At 47.1% G+C, this 18026-nt stretch overlaps 1 protein-coding gene and 1 long non-coding RNA gene across 4 annotated transcripts in view; one reads left to right on the top strand and one right to left on the bottom strand.

The window, feature by feature from the left end:
* LOC114198598 (protein S100-A15A-like) overlaps nt 1-12928 on the top strand; it is a 37333-nt gene extending 24405 nt beyond the window's left edge. The window contains exons 1-3 of one of the 2 annotated variants that reach the window (XM_088017181.1): nt 8784-8998; nt 9260-10370; nt 12359-12928. In XM_088017181.1, the coding sequence (XP_087873307.1) occupies nt 10221-10370; nt 12359-12535 (327 nt within the window). In that variant the 5' untranslated portion in view covers nt 8784-8998; nt 9260-10220 and the 3' untranslated portion in view covers nt 12536-12928. Of the gene's footprint in view, nt 1-8783; nt 8999-9259; nt 10371-12358 lie in introns of those variants that run through there. The other variant, XM_028090090.2, reaches the window with a different exon arrangement.
* Nucleotides 6459-18000, bottom strand: LOC114198600 (uncharacterized). Of its 2 annotated transcripts, XR_015766515.1 has the most exons (3): nt 17853-17968; nt 9359-15264; nt 6459-8819 (listed from the first exon to the last, which is right to left on the bottom strand). It is a non-coding gene; the product is annotated as an uncharacterized LOC114198600 (long non-coding RNA). The 2 variants fall into 2 exon arrangements; XR_003607141.2 differs by lacking the exon at nt 6459-8819 and having other exon boundaries at nt 9710-15264; nt 17853-18000.
* Nucleotides 18001-18026: the final 26 nt, after the last annotated feature.

Below are 18026 nucleotides of genomic sequence, written 5' to 3'. Positions count from 1 at the left end.
CCATGTCATTGCAAATGGCAAGATCTCCTTCTTTTTGATGGCTGAGTAATATTCCATTGTGTATATATACCACACCTTCTTTATCTTTTCATCAGTTGATGGACACTTGGGCTGCTTCCATTATTTGGCTATTGTAGATAATGCTGCTATAAACATCGGGGTGCATGTATCCCTTTGAATTAGTGTCTTTGTGTTCTTTGGGTAAATACCCAATAGTGTGATTACTAGATCGTAGGGTAGTTCTATTTTTAACTTTTTGAGGAAACTCCATACTGTTTTACAGAGTGGCTGCACCCCACCAACAGTGCATGAGGGTTCCTTTCTCTCCACATCCTTGCCAACACTTGTTATTTCTTGTGTTTTTGATTTTAGCCATTCTGACAGGTATGAGGTGATCGCTCATTGTAGTTTGGATTTGCATTTCCCTGATGATGAGTGGTGCTCAGCATGTTTTCACGTGTCTGTTGGCCATCTGGAGGTCTTCTCTGGAGAAATGTCTGTTTATTTCTTCTGCGTATTTTTAAATTGGATTATTTGTTTTTTGGGTGTTGAGTAGTGTAAGTTTTTTATATATTGTGGCTAATAACCCTTTATCAGATATGTCATTTGCAAATATCTGCTCCTATTCCATAGGTTGCCTTTTTTTTCTGTGTTTTGTGCCCAAACCGAAGGCTATCCTCTCCTTCAAGTGCTTTCGCTCAGGCTGATAACGTCCAGTGCCAAAGCCCCGTTGCTTTCAGCTCATCTACTGAGAGAATCCAGAAGTCATCTGCTGCCAGAGCCTCTGTTCTCCAAACCAGTCATTCTTCTCTCTCTCTCTTCCATCTTGAAATTTTGTATCCAGGGATTGGAGTGAGAGGAGGGTGCTGCTGCCTGTTTGCTTCCTGTTAAAACCAGTGCAGTCCAGTGACCTTTTCATATGGAGGTCTGGGCAGAGCAGGTCCCTGACATTATGTCCCGTTCATATGGAGCCTTGGACACCACTGCACCCTTGATATCAGCCCCTGAGTGCAGAGGTGAGGTCTCCCAGGACTCTGGTTCTGTTCTGACTAGAACTTGGGGCATCCACTGAAGACCAGAGATTTGAGCACCTTGTTTAGTGGGTGGTGGGATGCTAAGCTGCGTAATGATTGGCAGGTTCTGGCTCTGGGGTGTGTTGCTCTTTCTCTGAGGCCTCCCTTCAGCCCCTGTGGTAGCTGTTGTAATACACCCTATCATCTACTCCTGTGAATCCTCTAACTCTTCTTCATAATTGTCTATGCCATTCTTAGCCTCTTGAATTCCATATACTTTTTAGAATTAGCTTGTCAATTTCTACAAAAGTCCCGACTATGATTTTGATAGGGAGTAAACTGAATCTATGGGTAGCTTTTGGGAGAAATGACAGCTTTGCAATAGCAGACTCTTCTGGTCCATGAACATGGTGTATCTTTTATTAGCTTCCCACCCCATTTAGAGTAAACTCCAAATTTGCAAAGTCTTTCTTGGTCTGGCCTCTGCTTCCCTCACATAAGTAACCTCACCTCCTACCTCTCTCGCTCTGTGCCCTTAATTTACATTATTCTGGCTGTCTTCCTTCCGTCTCTTGAACATATCAGGCTGGCTCCCACCTGAGTATGCCCTTGTATCAGCAATTTTTTCAAACTGCAGGACTCCTCCCCCAGCCGGATCCTCTGTTATTCAGAGGCGAGATAACACAGTTAATGCACAACATGGTGATGATAGTTAACAAAACTGTATTGTATACCTGTCATCTGCTAAAAGGATAAATCTTAAATCTTCCCAACACAAACACACACACAAGGGTAATGATGTGAAGTGATGGATATGTTAATTGGCTCGATTGTGGTGATCATTTCACAATGTACATATGTATCAAACCTTCAAGTTGTATACCTTAAATATATGTAATTTTTATATATCAATGGTATCTCAATAAAGCTGTTAAAAAAAGAGAAAAGAAACAGGTGCCGTGGAGCCAGACTAGGTATGAATTGTGCCTCTGCATTCAGTAGCTATGTTGCCTTGAGCATGTTCCTTAAGTTGTCCCTTGGGCTCTTTATCAGCAATCCGTACACAGGTGAGATGAACCGGTAGGTGTGAAGTCTGTGCTCCACACAGAGGAAGTGCTTGTTTAGTTATTTCTATATATTTAGTAATCTTCTCAGTTTCCAAAAGCCTCCCAATCCTACAGAAGCAGCCCAGGCATTCACCGTACCCTGATACTCTTCTAATCTTCTACATGGCAAGGAAATCAGGTTACTCAGAAAATGCAATAATGTCACTCTTTCCCTTTCATCTCAAACGTCCTCCCTAAGGATTCTAAAGCATCTAGTAACCCCTCTCAAGCATAGAGCATCACTGGAGGTTCCAGAAACCAGTGAGGTCATTGACTACAATATTGGTTGGTTCTAACTGTAAAGATAAAATGGATCTATAAAATAGAAAGTAGATAAACACTGAGGAGAACTGGTAAAAATCCCAAATGGAGCCTCAATATTTAACCATTATAACCTGATTCATTATCTTTGGTGTCAAAGTGGCCATATTTCTTTACTTTTTGTTTGAAATCCACACCCCACCACCCCAACCTAATATTCTCTTGAGGTCTTGGGCTTCAGGGCCAATTTTGAGTGAGTCTTTCTCAAGCTAACTAGAGAGTGAGCCTTTTGCTGTAGTGGCTTGTTGCCACTGCCAGGTGTTGCTTTCAATGACTGGTCTTCACAATTGGACAGTGGTGAAGGCTAGGACTGTGCCCTGGTGACTGTGGGGATGTCTGTTTGGCAATAAGCCTGGGGCTCTTTTCTAAGCACACTACCTAGAGTTTTGTCTAGGTGTCTGCTTCCACCTCCAGACTATAATCTTCTAGGAGATAGGGTGTTGTTCTTCTTTTAAGTTGAGAAATATTTGACAGTTAATAACTGTATATATTTAAGGTGTACAGTTTGATGATTTGATATACATAATACATTGTGAAATAATGACCACAATCAAGCTAATTAACATATTAGTCACCCTATATAATTACATTTTTTATGTGTTGAGAACACTTATGACCTACTCCCTTAACAAATTTCAAGTATACAATAAAGTATTAACTATAATCACATTGTTTTACATTAGATCTTCAGAATTTATGCATTTTGCATAGCTGAAACTTTATATCCCTTGACCAACATTTCCCTATTTCCCCCTCCCTCCAGCCCCTGGTAACTGCTTTTCTACTATTTCTAACTTCTTTAGATTCCATATATAGTGAGATCATACAGTATTTGTCTTTCTGTGTCTGCCTTATTTCACTTAGCATAATGTCCTCTAGGTTCACCCATGTTGAAAATGGCAGGATTTCCTTCTTTTTTGGGTAATAATATTCCATTGAATATACATGCCACATTTTCATTATCCAGTCGTTCTTCAATGGGCATTTAGGTTGTTTCCATATATTGGCTATTATTAAATAATGTTGAAATGAACAGAGGAGTGATTATTTTTTGAGATCCCTATTTCATTTCTTTTGGTTGTATATCCAGAAGTGGGATTGCGTGATCATCAGGTAGTTCTATTTTTAATTTTTTGAGGAACTTCCAAACTATTTTCCATAATGCTTTACCAATTTACATTCCCACCAACAGTACACAAGTATTCACTTTTCTCCACATCCTTGCCAACATTTGTTACTTATTGTCTTTCTGAATATAGCCACTCTAACAGGTATGAGATGCTATATCTTTGTGGTTTTGATTTATATTTCCCTGGTGGTAAATGAAGTTGAACACGTTTTCATATACCTGTTGGCTATTTGTATGTCTCCTTCTTCTTCCTCTTCTTCTTCATTATTATTACTATTTTTCAAGATTTTATCTATTTATTTGACAGAGAGAGACAGCGTGAGAGGGAACACAAGCAGGGGGAGTGGGAGAGGGAGAAGCAGGCCTCCGGCAGAGCAGGGAACCTAATGCGGGTCTCGATCCCAGGACCCTGGGATCATGACCTGAGCCGAAGGCAGATGCTTAACGACTGAGACACCCAGGCGCCCCATTCTTCTTCTTTAAAGACTTTATTTATTTATTTATTTGAGAGAGAGAGAGAGAGAGAGAGAGCGCATGTGCATGAGTGGGGGGAGGGGCAGAGGCAGAGGGAGAAGTAGACTCCCCGCTGAGCAGGGAGCCTGACATCCCAACCCTGGGATCATGACCCAAGCCGAAGGCAGATGCTTAACCAACTGAGTCACCCAGGGGTCCCATTGTATGTCTTCTTTTGAGAAATGTCTGTTCATATTTTTTGCCCATTAAAAATATTTTTTGTTAGATTGTAAAAAATAAATAAAATTAGATTTAAAAAATATTTTTTGTTATTGAGTTGTATGACTTCCTTATATATTTTGTATATCAAATACATGGTTTGCAAATATTTTCTCACATTCTGTTGGTTGCCTTTTCACTTTGTTGATTGTTTCCTTTTTTGTGCAGAGCTTCTAATTTAATGTAATCCCATTTGTCTATTTTTGCTTTTGTTGGCTGTGATTTTGGTCTCCACATCCAAAAAAATTATTGCCCAGACCAATGTCAAGAAGCTTTTTTCCTATGTTCTTCTCTAGTAGTTTTATGGTTTCAGGTCTTATATTCAAGTCTTTCCTCCATTTTGAGTTGATTTTTCTGTATGATGTGAGATCGGGGTCCAACTTCATTCTTCTGCATCCAGTTTTCCCAACACCTTTTACTGAAGAAACTACGTCTTCCTCATTTCAGCACTCTTGTCAAAGATCAGTTGACCTACGTGTGAACTTATTTCTGGGTTCTCTATTCTGTTTCATTGGTCATGTCTGTTTTTATGCCAATACCATACTGTTTTGATTACCATAGTTTTGTAATGAATTGTGAAATCAGCAAGTGTGATACCCCTAACTTTTTCTTTTTGCCCAGGATTGCTTTGGCCATTCAGGGTCTTTTGTGGTTCCATATGAATTTTAAGATCGTTTTCTATTTCCATAAGAAATGCCATTGGGATTTTAATAGGAATTGCATTGAGTCTGTAGATAACTTTGGGTAGTATGGACACTTTAGCGATATTAATTCTTTCAATCTATGGACATTGGATGTTTTTCCATTTATCTGTGTCTTTTTAAATTCTCTTCATCAATATTTTCAGTGTGAAGGTCTTTCAACTCTTTGAGTAAATTATTTCCTATGCATTTTGTTCCTTTTCTTGCTATTGTGAATGAGATTGGTTTTTTAAAGTTTCTCTTTTGGATAGTTTGTTGTCTGTGTACAATACATAGATTTTGAATGTTTATTTTGTATCCTGCAAACTTATTGAATTTATTTATTATTTATAACAGGTTTATTGTTATTTAGCCTTTAGAGTTTTCTATGTATGATCATGTCATCTGCAAATAGAGATAATTTTATTTCTTCTTCTCCTATATGGATGCATTTTGTTTCTTTTTCTTATTTAATTTCTCTACTAGGACTTTCAGTATCAAGTTTAAAAGAAGTGGCAAGAGCAAGGTTCTTTGCCTTGTGCTAGATCCTGGAAGGAAAGCTTTCAGTTTATTTCCCCCATTGATTATGAAGTTACCTATAAGGTTTTCATATATGGTGTTAAGGTCCTTCTGTACCTATTTTGTTGAGTTTTAATCGTGAAGGGGTGTTATACTTTGTCAACTGCCTTTTCTGCATCTATTCAGATAATTATGTATTTTTTTCATTATGTTAACATGTTATAACTTCAATTTGCATATGGTGAACTATTCTTGAATCCCTGAGATAAATCCCAAGTAGTCATGGTGCATGATCCTTTTAATGTGCTGCTGAATTCAGTTTGCTAGGATTTTATTAAGGATTTTTGCATGTATGTTCATCAGGGATATTGGCCTGTAGTTCTTTCTTGTAATGTCTTTGCCTAGTTTTGGTATCTGGTGATGTTAGCCTCATTAAATGAGTTTGGAATTGTTCCTTCTTCTATTTTTTTAGAGGAGTTTAAGAAGCATTGGCATTAATTAATTCTTCTTTGAATGTTGTTAGAACTTACCCATGAAGCCATAGGTCCTAGGTTTTTCTCTTTTGTTTTCCAGACAAAACAGGGAGCTCATCACTAGAATTACAAGAAATGCTTAAGACAGTTCTTAAAATTGAAATGAAAACTCACTAAACAGCAATGTGAAAGCACAGGAAAGCATAAATCTCACAGGTAAAGTTAATTATATGGACATATGCAGATTAAAGTAACACTGTAAAGGTATCTATTGACTTTTATATTAGGGTGGGGAAAGTTGTTGGGGTACTCCTGTTCTTTCCCCCCACAGAAGGAAGTCATGGCTAAGAGGGTCTCTCACGGCTCTGTATTTGGCTGTACTTTGCAGCAGTGATACCCATGTCTAGACGTGGTTGTAGGGGGGGCAGCTATGGATCTGGGGTTTCAGGGCTTGCATTTGGGAGGTGGGTGGCAGCTCTGGCCTGGGGTTGGGGTTCAGTGCACACCAGGGGCAGCTCTGGCCAGGGAAGGGGGTGTAAATCCACTTCTGTTCCCCTTCTCTCCAGCACCTAACACACATGGCAAAATTCTTTTTCTTTTTTTTGAAGATTTTATTTATTTATTTGACAGAGAGAGACACAGTGAGAGAGGGAACGTAAGCAGGGGGAGTGGCAGAGGGAGAAGCAGGCCCCTCATGGAGCAGGGAGCCTGATGCAGAGCTCGATCCCAGGAGAAGCTGGGATCATGACCAGAGCCGAAGGCAGACGCGCAACCACTGAGCCACCCAGGCGCCCCACATGGTGAAATTCTTTTTTTTTTTTAAGATTTTATTTATTTATTTGAGAGAGAGAGAATGAGAGACAGAGAGCACGAGAGGGAAGAGGGTCAGAGGGAGAAGCAGACTCCCCGCTGAGCAGGGAGCCCGATGCGGGACTCGATCCCGGGACTCCAGGATCATGACCTGAGTGGAAGGCAGTCGCTTAACCAACTGAACCACCCAGGTGCCCCCACATGGCAAAATTCTTAAGAAATATCAATATTAGGGAAGAATTGGTTGAAATGTATAAATCGAAAGTAATTTAAATGTCTACCAATAATGGATTAGTAAAACATATTTTGATACATGCAAACAAACAATCATTAGGCATTCGTTAAAAATCAGGCTAGCCTTGATTAAGTGGGTGGGAAGATGCCCACAGTCTAGCATTAAGTGAAAAGAGTGGTTATAGCAGAGTTGCGGAAGGAGGTCATCACTATGCATTGGGATGGTGTAGGGAGTCATTTTGTCCAGGTTGAGCAAAAATCAGGGTGAAGAGGGGTACAATATGACCTCCTCCCCCCAAACAAGCTATGGGTTAAAAATGGAGTTCCTTTTGAGTGACAGATCATTATCCAGTGATGGTCCAAATTTGTTAATTAAGTTGTTTCAAGGTTTTTATTTTTATTTTTGTTTTTTGGCTACAGAAAATGCAGTGGCAAACATTTTACTACCTATTGCTTTTTAATATCTGTTTAATTTCTTTCTTGGGATAAATTCCCGGGACAGTAATGGCTAAATTAAAGGTATTCAATAAAAATCTCTGTGACTCGGGCATCTGGGTGGCTCAGTCCTTAAGCGTCGGCCTTTGGCTCAGGTCATGATCCCAGGGTCCTGGGATTGAGCCCCGCTTCTCCCTCTGCCTCTGCCTGCCGTTCTGCCTACTCGTGCTCTCTCTCTATCTCTCTGTCAAATAAATAAATAAAATCTTAAAAAAAAATCTCTGTGACTCTGCCAACTCTGTAGGTTGGCATTGCCAAACTGTTTTACCTTTTAGAAATTTGAGCCCTGTTTTTATTTTGGAAACATAAATGTGTATTGGTGATCCACTTATTTGCTGGAGAAATCATTATGTTGTGTAGATGAAGGCTCATCCTGCAAACTGAAAAAGACTTTGGCTTATGTCTTTCCCTAACCTCTCTCAAGCCTTCAGGGATTCAATTACCTGTCCTTTGGCGCCCCTGTCTGGGAGAGGTACTCACTAGCTGGTGTGGTCTCTCCCAGGGGAGGGGCTGAGATGGGCTGAGAGAAGGGGCGCCCTTAGGGTAGGGTCTCTTCCATATTGCTGTCGGTTATTTTCTTACAACAAAGCTGTTCCTACCACTTCTTTCTCACCTCCCACCCATCACCCAGTCCATTAAAAATCCTCTATCAGCTTCTTCCTGCTCACAGGATAAAGTGCAAACCTGGCTTGGCCCACAGGCTACTTCATGCTCTGTCTCCGTCCTGCCTCTCCAGCCTTCTCCATGCTTCTCCCTGCAATTAAACCTTTTCTTCAAGTCCCAACTCAAATATCATCCCCTTAAGGAAATCTTCAACTCTTCTCCAGGCAGAAAGTGTTCCTTCCCGGGCACCAGTGTACCTTGTTCATACCGCCAAGCTAGTAGTGTTCACAGTGGATCCTGCCAGTGCGTGATGCCGTCCCCTCCACTCACCCTATGAGCTGGCCCCATGTTGTACTCACATTCCCCGACGAGGTCCTGGCACAGCGTGGGGACTCCAGAAATATTTGTTGGATGAATTAATGTGCTTCGTGACTACAGAGTCTGGGGACTCAGTCATTGAGGGAGGACATTGGAGGACGATGTATTCACTTTGTGTGTCTGACCCCACCCAAGCCCTGGAGCTGGGAGGATGGACTCTGAGGTAGGGAGACAGACAGTGTGACCTCCCGTGGTTCTGAGATGCTTCCGATCAGGCTCTGAGGGAAGGTGGGTCCCTGAAACTGGTTGAGTTAATTGTAGGAAGCAAGTGTCATGTGATATCATCCCAGGAATGCAATTAAGGCTCGGTCGTGCTGCTGGAGAACCTGTGAAGAGTCACGACACTGGCTGCCATAATTAGAAGCACCAAGGATGGACAGGATGTAGGACCTGGTGGTTGGGCCCCTGCTTGCGCCAACGCCTCCTGCCTGAGCGCTGGGGAATCTCTAGGACAAACCACAGGCCAGCACTGTGGATTCGGAGCAACCTTGTCCCAACAGCACAGGTCAGCACTTCTTCTGAGAGTGGTGTGGCCTCTCCCAGGGGAGGGGCTGAGATGGGCTGAGGTGGGTGGACAGTGCTGAATCTGTGAAGGTCAGAGAAAGCAAAGATGGGCAGCTTACCTGTTTTGGAGAATGTGTGCAGTGCATGGATGTCCCAATATGGTAACTGTGGTCCCCCAATTGTTTGAATTTAGCTCCAGGTGGATCAGTTGTGTGATTTTGGGAAATGTACTTAACCTTTCTGGATTTCATTTCTTCCTCAGGAAAATGGGAGTAATGATGCCTACCTCATAAGGTCACTATGAAGCCAGAGCTTGGCTGGCTCCCTAAGAGTCAGAACCAGCAGTTGCTATGATTCTTACCTGCACAGAATCTGGAGGGGACGGCTGAGCTGACAGGATAACCCTGCCTCCTGAGGACAGGGATCTCATCTCTGTAGGGTGTGGGGAGGAGGAGGTGTGGGCATCAGTACTTCATCTGTGTGCAGAGCACCAGGCTTGGAGCTGTGGGGCTACCACAAGAGACTGGAGGTGCCACTGCTTACCCCAGTGCTGGCCGACCCAACTCAGGGCTGAAAGGACTCTGTGAATGGCAAGTAGACTGCTTTCGAGGGTCATGCAGCAAGGCAGTGGTCAGAACAAAGCTGGGCAGCCTTGTGTTGTCTGTACATTCAGATGAGGAGGGAAAATAACAACACTTGAGCAGGGTTGGGGTTTCTGGGTGGTGCAATTATTTTAATATTTCATTTGTGGTATGAAGTAGTCTAGCAGTAGGGATCTTGACTTCTCAAGGGTTCAAAAATATTTTCACTGGAAAGCGCCGTCTTGCACCAAAGAGTCTGGATTCTTCTCATTTTGGTTTCTGGTGACTCTTAAATTGGGAGTAGGGTCTAGGGGCAGAGAGCACAGGTCCTATCCTCAGGAAGACCATGGTCTCAGGGAAGGGACAGAGCCCTGTCCTGAGTGCTCACAGAAAAGCTTCTTGCAGGGCAGGGACTCTGAGCCATGTTTGCAAGGGGTCAGAGGACATGCGAGGAGGGGACCTGAGACAAGGTGCAGGAAGGTGGGCAGAACGAGACGGCAGAAGATTCTTGGAGGAAGCACCCATCTGCTGTGGGCAGGCCTAGCCAAGGTGCTGCTCTCCCCTCAGCTTCACCACTGTCCCCAGGTACTCCAGTGATACATCTCCAGAGTTGCTTCCTGTCCTGGCCAGGGCCTAGCCACCATGACACACACGCCAGTGGAGGAATCCCTCTTCCAAATCATCTGCTGCTATCATCAGTACGCCGCCCGGGAGGGGGATGTGGAGACCCTGTCCCTGGAGGAGTTGAAGGCTCTGCTTATGGATAACGTACCCTGCTTCATGGAGAGCCTGGTGTGTGGGGTCTGGGGTCAGCTGGGGAGGAAGTATAGGCTGGGTTGTGGGGTTGGAAGCAAGTGGTGAGGGTGTAGGTATAGGGAGCTATGTCCCAAGAGAATTCCTACTTAGGTGAGGAGGCTGAGGGAGTTGGGAGGGCAGGGTGTGTGGCAGAAGGAGGGTGGATCTGGCCCAGCTTTATTTCTCCTTCTTCCTTCTCCTGAAACTCCCTGCTGGGCTCCACTGCAGCCCAAACGTAGCTAATCTGGAGACTTAGCCCTGACTCCAACCTGTTTATTCCTCTGCTCATCCTGTTTCCTGAGAGAATAGGTCCTAAGTCTTCCCTCTGCCCGCAGCCACATTCAGTCAACGATCCTGCCCCAAACCTGCCGTTTTAGCCCCAGGCCCCTTCTCCTGGGGACTAGTACAAACCTCTGTGTCACCGTGCCTGGGTGAGGACAGTCTGGGCAGATGCCGGGGGCGTGGGTAGGAAATGTAGTGTCCCCTTCTAGCTGCTGTCTGAAGGGCTAACAGAGGCTCTCGGACTGGCTTGGGAGCTCAGAAACCCTCTCAGGCCTGCGCATCTTCTCCATTATCAGGCCTTATAATTCCCAGGCGCCTTGGGGACTGCGAGGCTGGCAGGAATGCCTGGGGTGCTGCCCTCTGCCCTCAGTGCCATGCCTGAGGGGGCTCTGTCATCGCCAGAGGACTTCAGTCCTGACTGGAGGCCACCGCCTCCTTCACTTTGTATGTCCCCTTACTTATCTTTGGGAAACATCAGAGGAGAGTCTTGCCCTCAGTTTAGTGGAGTGTCATTGTGAGGGTCACAGAAGGGACTAGGGTAACTTTCTTTCCGGGGCCAACTACCTATATACTGTGGGGCTGGGCAAGGACGGCCAGACCATGCCACTTGGAGCTCACAGCACTGCCCCGGGAACAGGGCCCTCAGGGACAGACAGATAGCAGCCTGGGCCAGGGGGGCTGAGCTGAGGGGAGCCGGAGAGAGCCTGCCCACGCAGGAAGCCCCAGGGTCTCAGATCAACCAGTTTTGCCAAGGAGATAAGATTAGGTGAATTAGATGGTGGTGGGCGGTGTGGGGAAACAGATGGTGCAAACCTGCGCACAGGGACGGGGGCCACCCTCCAGGCCCCCAGCGGCTGACGGATGCAACAGCTTCCTTCCCCGGAGACTTTCCGAGGACTCCACTCTGGGTCCCCACACCCACCAGCCAAATGCTGCTGGAACCAGCTCTGAGGCCCTGCCTGGGGCTCCTGCCATGACCCCACCTGTGCCTTGTCCTCCCTGGGCTGCATGCTGACCCCTGCCTGCCTTCCGGTTGTCCCTTCCTCCTCAAGTGCTTTTGTTGCTCCCCTATAGCATCCTCGATCCTCAGCCCTCCAGGCCACCTGCTCTGGGACGTGCTGGACAGCCCCAGGGCCCATGACTTTGTCTTTCCCCTCATTCTGCACTTTCTGCAGGGGACACAGGCTTGGTGTCATAAACAATTCCTGGGCACATGCCACAGTGTGCAGACACCTGATCCCATGCCTTGGTGGCCCTGCAATAGTACTGGAGATGCAGACATTAGGGGCAGGTGGGCTGTGCCCTGGGGAGCTCCCCGTGTGAAGGAGGGGGCACTTCCATCCTGAAGCCGCTGGGCTGGGCTGTCGCTGCTGGGCAGCTCCCAGGGCAGCTGGGAGGACAGGCTTAAGCACTCACCAATGGTGGACAGATGCGGCAGGAGGCACCAGACCACTCAGCACTGCTCAGCAACTGGCCGAGCAGCGGGCCAGTGGTGCCCAGGCTGCACAGTCCACCCACACAGCCCCAGGTCTAGCTGGCAGAGGTGCCTGCCCCATCACCCCCTCGGAGCCCGATTCTGGCTCATACGGTGTCCTGGCCTCTGCCTGAGGGAGCGGCTGTGTCCTGCAAGGTGGTGGAGGGACAGCCATTTGCTGTGGGTCTGGGGGGCCTGGGAAGGCGACTGACCCCCTGCCCCTCCTCAGGGTCGGAAGGAGCCCTACTACATCTCGGAGCTGTTCAGGGCTGCAGACAAGAACAGGGACAACCAGATCTGCTTCGACGAGTTCCTGTTTGTCCTGGGCCGGCTGCTGAGGGACTATCACCTGCTGTATCACCGGCAGCTGTGCACCTGCTACTGCACCCGGCACAGCCTGCACTAGATGGAGACGCACCTGCTACTGCACCCGGCACAGCCTGCACTAGGTGGAGACGTGTGGGCAGCCTCCGGCCGCAGGTGCCTGCCCAGGAGCAGGAGTGGATCCTGAGCCGCCGCAGGGCTCTGCCCTGCTTGTCGGTCTGTGCCTGCATGTGCACACACCTGTGCACATGCGTGTGCAAGGCACAGCTGAGAGGGAAGAGAATAAAGCAATCCCACAAATGTGCTGGGAATTCCTTGTTCATGGTTCTGAGTATCTGCTGTGGGTCCAGAGAGGAGGTTTGCTGCTCCCTTGGGGATCATCCATTCCAGCCCCTGTCTGAGGGGGGAGACACAGCCCCCGGCCTCCAGGAGCCCCAGTCTGAGGGGGGAGTCTCTTCTCTCAGGGAACTGGCTCTCTGACACGGAAGACAGCCCTCACCGGTGATGCTCTGAGCACTCACGCTCTGCACACACATGATAGGGCAGCGGACAAGAGGCAGGAGGGCAAATGCATACTGGACCAGGACCCACTTTGAGGGTCTCCTTGCTCTGGGGGAGAGCCAAGGAATCACTGTACAAAGTGTACAAAGGAGAAGTGGCTTGGGCCTGAGAAGGTGTCAGGGCAGGACCGGGAGGGTGATGTGGGTAATTGGCATGGGGTGGTTGGCATGAGGGCCAGTCCGAGAGCAAAGATTGTGAGGTGGATTTCACACATGCTGAGTCAGAGACAGGGACTAGGGCAAAGGGCAACACTCCAGCCTGTATGGTGAAGAGGGATGAGTGGAACCTAGGCTGCTGTCAATCAGGGAAGGCTTCCTGGAGGAGAGAACGGTTGGGTCTGGATTTTACTAATAAAGGCTGATGTGGGCATTACTCCACTTGGAGCTATTGTGAGTCACCATCCAAGTCCTCCTGTGGTCTCTGACCCTTCCCAGCAGGGACCTGCCCCTGCCCATCTCTGTGTTTATTTCTCTCTCTCTCCCTGGGAGCCCAGGAATCTGATGCAGAATCTCTCTGGGTCAGTCTTCTCTGCCTTTAGATCCTGGTAGGGTCCATCCTGGTGGGTTTCTTGTCAGAGGATGGTCTGGGAATCCATGTCCTGAGCGTATTGTGATAGCAATGAGGAGTTTTCCAAGAACTATGGGCAATCATCATTGCCCCTATGCCAATGACTGGTGGGGGGGTGTCATTTACGGGACTTGGTTTAGTTCCCTCCCCCAGCTGGATCTGTGTGCCACAGGAGGGGCAGTGCCCTGTGGGCTGAACCAGGGCCTTTGTTTCTGACCAGTCAAGGTCTGTAGCACGGTGTTGCCCCCAGTGCTCCCTGGGCCTGGCCTCCCACTGACATCCCTTGCACATTTGCCAATCTACCTGCTGACGCTCAGGACTCAGCTGGGCCCCAGCTGTCTCCCTCTGGACCTTCCTGCATGCTCCCTGGGGTCTGCACTGCCCTTTGGAGGGGCATGTGCTGCTGCACCTGTGGATTGGGCCCTTTGTATTGGAATCCGATTCCCGAGTCTGTGCTGCCTCCTGTGGGCCTCTTAGGCACAACCAGAGGCATGGATGGCCAGGTGAGCCAGGCTACCTACTTCCCCCAGGTCCAGGGGAAGATTCTTCCTGCTTTTCTCACCTGACTGCTGGGTTCTACAGACCTTTGAGTGCTAAGGGGACGGTTCAGCCTAGATCTCCTGCCCTTTCCCGGGGTGGGGGCAGGGGTTTCTACACCGACTCTGCCACTGTGTCCTCATTTCCTCAGCCTTGGGCACAGGCTTGGTTGGGCTATTGGGACACATACCCAGGACTAAACTCTTCCCTGTAAGTAGGAACAGGTTCCTCTTCCCCTGGGTTGCGCCATGTCCGTTGGTCTGATTACAGGCTCTGCCTTTTCCCCTGATGTGTTTACCCAATTCTTGACACCTTCTTCTGCTAGGTCACTCAGCCTGGCTCCTGCTCTCCCTGAGGCCCCCAGGCTGTTGGTCCATGGGGAGCGTCTCTGGGGCAACTTTCAGGGTCTCCCTGGTCAGCAAGTTCTACTGATAAGCACATGATGCTGGGAGGAGCTCATGGCTTATGTCTACCTTGGGTCTCTCCCACTGGACCTGGGGTCTGGTTTTCTTAATTTCTGGATAAAGCTGCCTCCACTGGGACTGTTCTCAGGGTACTGACTTCAAGGGAGGCATCTCTTTCTCTCTCTCTCTTTTAAGATTTTATTTATTTGTTTGTCAGAGAGAGAGAGAGCACAAGCAGGGGGAGCTGCAGGCGGAGGGAGAAGCAGGCTCCCCGCAGAGCAGGGAGCCTGATGTGGGACTCGATCCCGGGACACTGGGATCATGACCTGAGCCAAAGGCAGACGCTTAACCAACCGAGTGACTCAGGTGTCCCAAGGGAGGCATCTCTTGAAGGGTCAGGGGTCTGGGATGACATCATCTGCATCAACCTCATCCTCACCCCCATTGAGACAAGTCAGCATGAGCCCCATCCCCGACTCATGAACCAATCCTAAGGAGAGTCTCAGAAAAGCCACTTTGTTGTGTCTCTCTGTGGACCTCAGTTCTTCATCTGTAAAATGGGGATTATAATTGTACCTACCTCAGAGGTTATAGTGAGTATTAAGTAAGATTGACGTAGGTACAGCACTTGCACCAGTTCCTGGCACATGGTGGAAGCCCCATCGATGTTATTTTGTTATTACTTGTTCTTATTATTGATTGTTGTTGCTGTTACTGTGTCTATCAGGCACTGTACCGGGTCCTGGGGAGACAGAGATGGAAGGTCCAGTCTGGATGCTCCAGGGCTCAGTCCAGCCGGACGGTCAGGCATGGGCAGGGCAGTTCTCAGGGTACATGCTCACCCAGCACTCACTCACTCACTTACTCTGCATTGCCCTAAGTACTTCACATAGTCCTTGTGTAAACTTTTTATTAAAGTATAATACACATTAAGAAAAGTTCACAAATCATAAATATTTTTCATCTATTATTAATCCTTACAATAACATACAAGGTAGAATCTATTTATTTTTTTGGGTGGAAGCACTTAAAAAGTTTTCAATTTTTAATTGCGGCAAAATACATATAACATAAAATTTACTATCTAAGTGTTCAGTTGTGTTAAGTACATTCACGTTGTTGTGCAACTAACCTCCAGAACTCTTCGTCTTGTAACTGAAACCCTATACCCAATAAACACTAACTCTCCATTATCCCTCCCCCAGACACTGACACCCAGCATTCTACTTTCTGTCTCTACGGATTTGACTACCTTAGGGACCTCATGTAAATGGAACCAAATAATATTCGTCTTTTTGTGACTGGTCTGTTTCACATAACATGATGTCCTCAAGGTTCATCTGTGCTGTAGCAGGTGTCAAGAGTTTCCTTCCTTTTAATTTTTTTTGAAATTTTAAAAGATTTTATTATTTATTTGACAGAGAGAGACACAGAGAGAGCAGGAACACAAGCAGGGGGAGTGGGAGAGGGAGAAGCAGGCTCCCTGCTGAGCAGGGAGCCCGATGTGGGGCTCGATCCCAGGATCCTGGGATCATGACCTGAGCCGAAGGCAGACGCTTAACAACTGAGCCACCCAGGGGCCCCTCCTTCCTTTTTAAAGGCTGATAATATTCCATTATGTGACTATACCCCATTTTATTTATTCATTCATCCTTGGTTGGACACTTGGGTTGTTTTTACATTTCAGCTACTATGAATAATGCTGCTGTGAATGTGGTTGTACAAATATCTATTTGAGACCCTGCTTTCAATTATTTTGGATATAGACCCAGAAGTGGAACTACTGGATCATATAGTAATTCTGTTTCTGACTTTTTGAGGAGTTATCACACTTTTGCATAGCAGCTGCACCATTTTACATTCCCACCAACAGTGTACAAGGGTCCCAATTCCTGCACATCCCCACCAACACTTGTTATTCTGTTTTTGTTGATAGTAGTCATTCTCCTGAGTCTGAGGTGATATCTCATTGTGGTTTTGATTTAACTTCCTTAATGATTAGTGATGTGGAGCATCTTTTCATGTGCTTATTTGTATATCGTCTTTGGAGAAATGCCTAAGTCCTTTGCCCATTTTTCAATTGGGGTAATTTTATTGTTGAGTTATAGGAGTTCTTAGATACTAAGCCCTTATCGGATGTCTGATTTGCAAATATCTTCTCCCATTCTGTGGGTTGCAGGTAGACTCTGTTTTAATCTCTTTTTGATAATTGATGTAACTAAGGCACAGAGAGGGTAATTGGCCCAAAGTCTCACAGCTATAAAGTTAATGATATAATGAAGCCCAAAGGGCTATGGAAACATGCAGGAGAGGGATGCTAATCCCCTCTGCTTCCCCCAGGAGGCGATGATGGCCTATGTCCTGGAGAGGCACAGGCTAAATACCTGTTGGATGCAGGAAGGAAGTAGAGAGGAGAGTTTTCTCAGCAGAGTCATGTTCTTGTCAGGTCATGTTCTGGCTCATGACGCTCTGGGCCCTGACACTTGTGCACTGGGAAACTCTGGGTGAACTGCTTCACCTTCCTGGGCGTCAGCTTCCCTGTCTGTAGGCTGGGCGGGTTCTGTGCACTGCCTTCCTGATAGGTATGTTCTGAGTCTCTCTGTGCTTTGTAACTAGAGAGATGCACCACAAATCTTGAGCACTGGAAGCCAGTTAATCCGAGTGGCATCTTGTTGGGGGAGGGGGTACTTGTTTCTCCTGAAATCCTGGGGGAGTTGGCCACTTCCCCTTCTCCCCTTGGGCACAGAGCACTCCTGACTTCTCCAAAGGACACCTTCTCCCCCAGCTGAGCTCCACAGAGTTGGGTTCCTCTCCAGCCCAGGCTTCTGGGGTCAGAAGCACACGATCACCCTAGGGAGGGCTTAACGGTCCCTGCCGTGTTTATGCAGCAACTCAGTGCCTCCTGCGTGCAGAGGGACCCCAAGCCAGCCTCCGTGTCCCGCGCACAGTGCACCCCTAGCTTCCAGAGCAAGAGAGCTGGGAAGGGGTGTGGGCGGAGAGGGCCTGATATAGCAGCACACGTCCCACAGAGTCCAACCACGCACAAACAACAGCAATCATAGAAATAGTCCTGCTTTCTCTACTAAAATCCGGCAGCAAGGACAAGCCTTCTTAGCCTTTGAGGGGTCTTTGGACCCTTCCAAGAATCTGATGAAAGCCATGCAGAAATGGGCTTATTTACACAAACACTCAAAATGATGCTTTCAACTCCGGCTCCATTTCAGAGATGCACAGACAGGGTTCAGTGCATGGGATTAGCAGCAGCAACAGTGAGGAGGACTCAAGAGTGGGCATCCTGGTTAGCCAAGCCAGATGATGCCAGTGACTCACCAAAGCAGTCTTCATGGTGGCCGCCTCCTGGTTTCTCCTGCTGAGCAGGAAACCTACTGCCTGGCAAATGCCTTCCTCCTTCTACGTTTCCTACCCCCCCAACCTCCCACCAAAAATTTTCATTCTGTGCAGGAATTGCCTCATTCACCTGGTTGGGAAACCAGAAGCTGTGGC

The sequence above is a fragment of the Eumetopias jubatus genome, unplaced genomic scaffold, assembly GCF_037043125.1.
Source record: "Eumetopias jubatus isolate StellerSeaLion01/CBP00866 unplaced genomic scaffold, mEumJub1_p1.0 scaffold_12, whole genome shotgun sequence".
NCBI classification, from domain to species: Eukaryota; Metazoa; Chordata; class Mammalia; order Carnivora; family Otariidae; genus Eumetopias; species Eumetopias jubatus.
The sequence above is the reverse complement of the archived record's forward strand: the minus strand, read 5'-3'. Positions and strand labels throughout refer to the sequence as shown.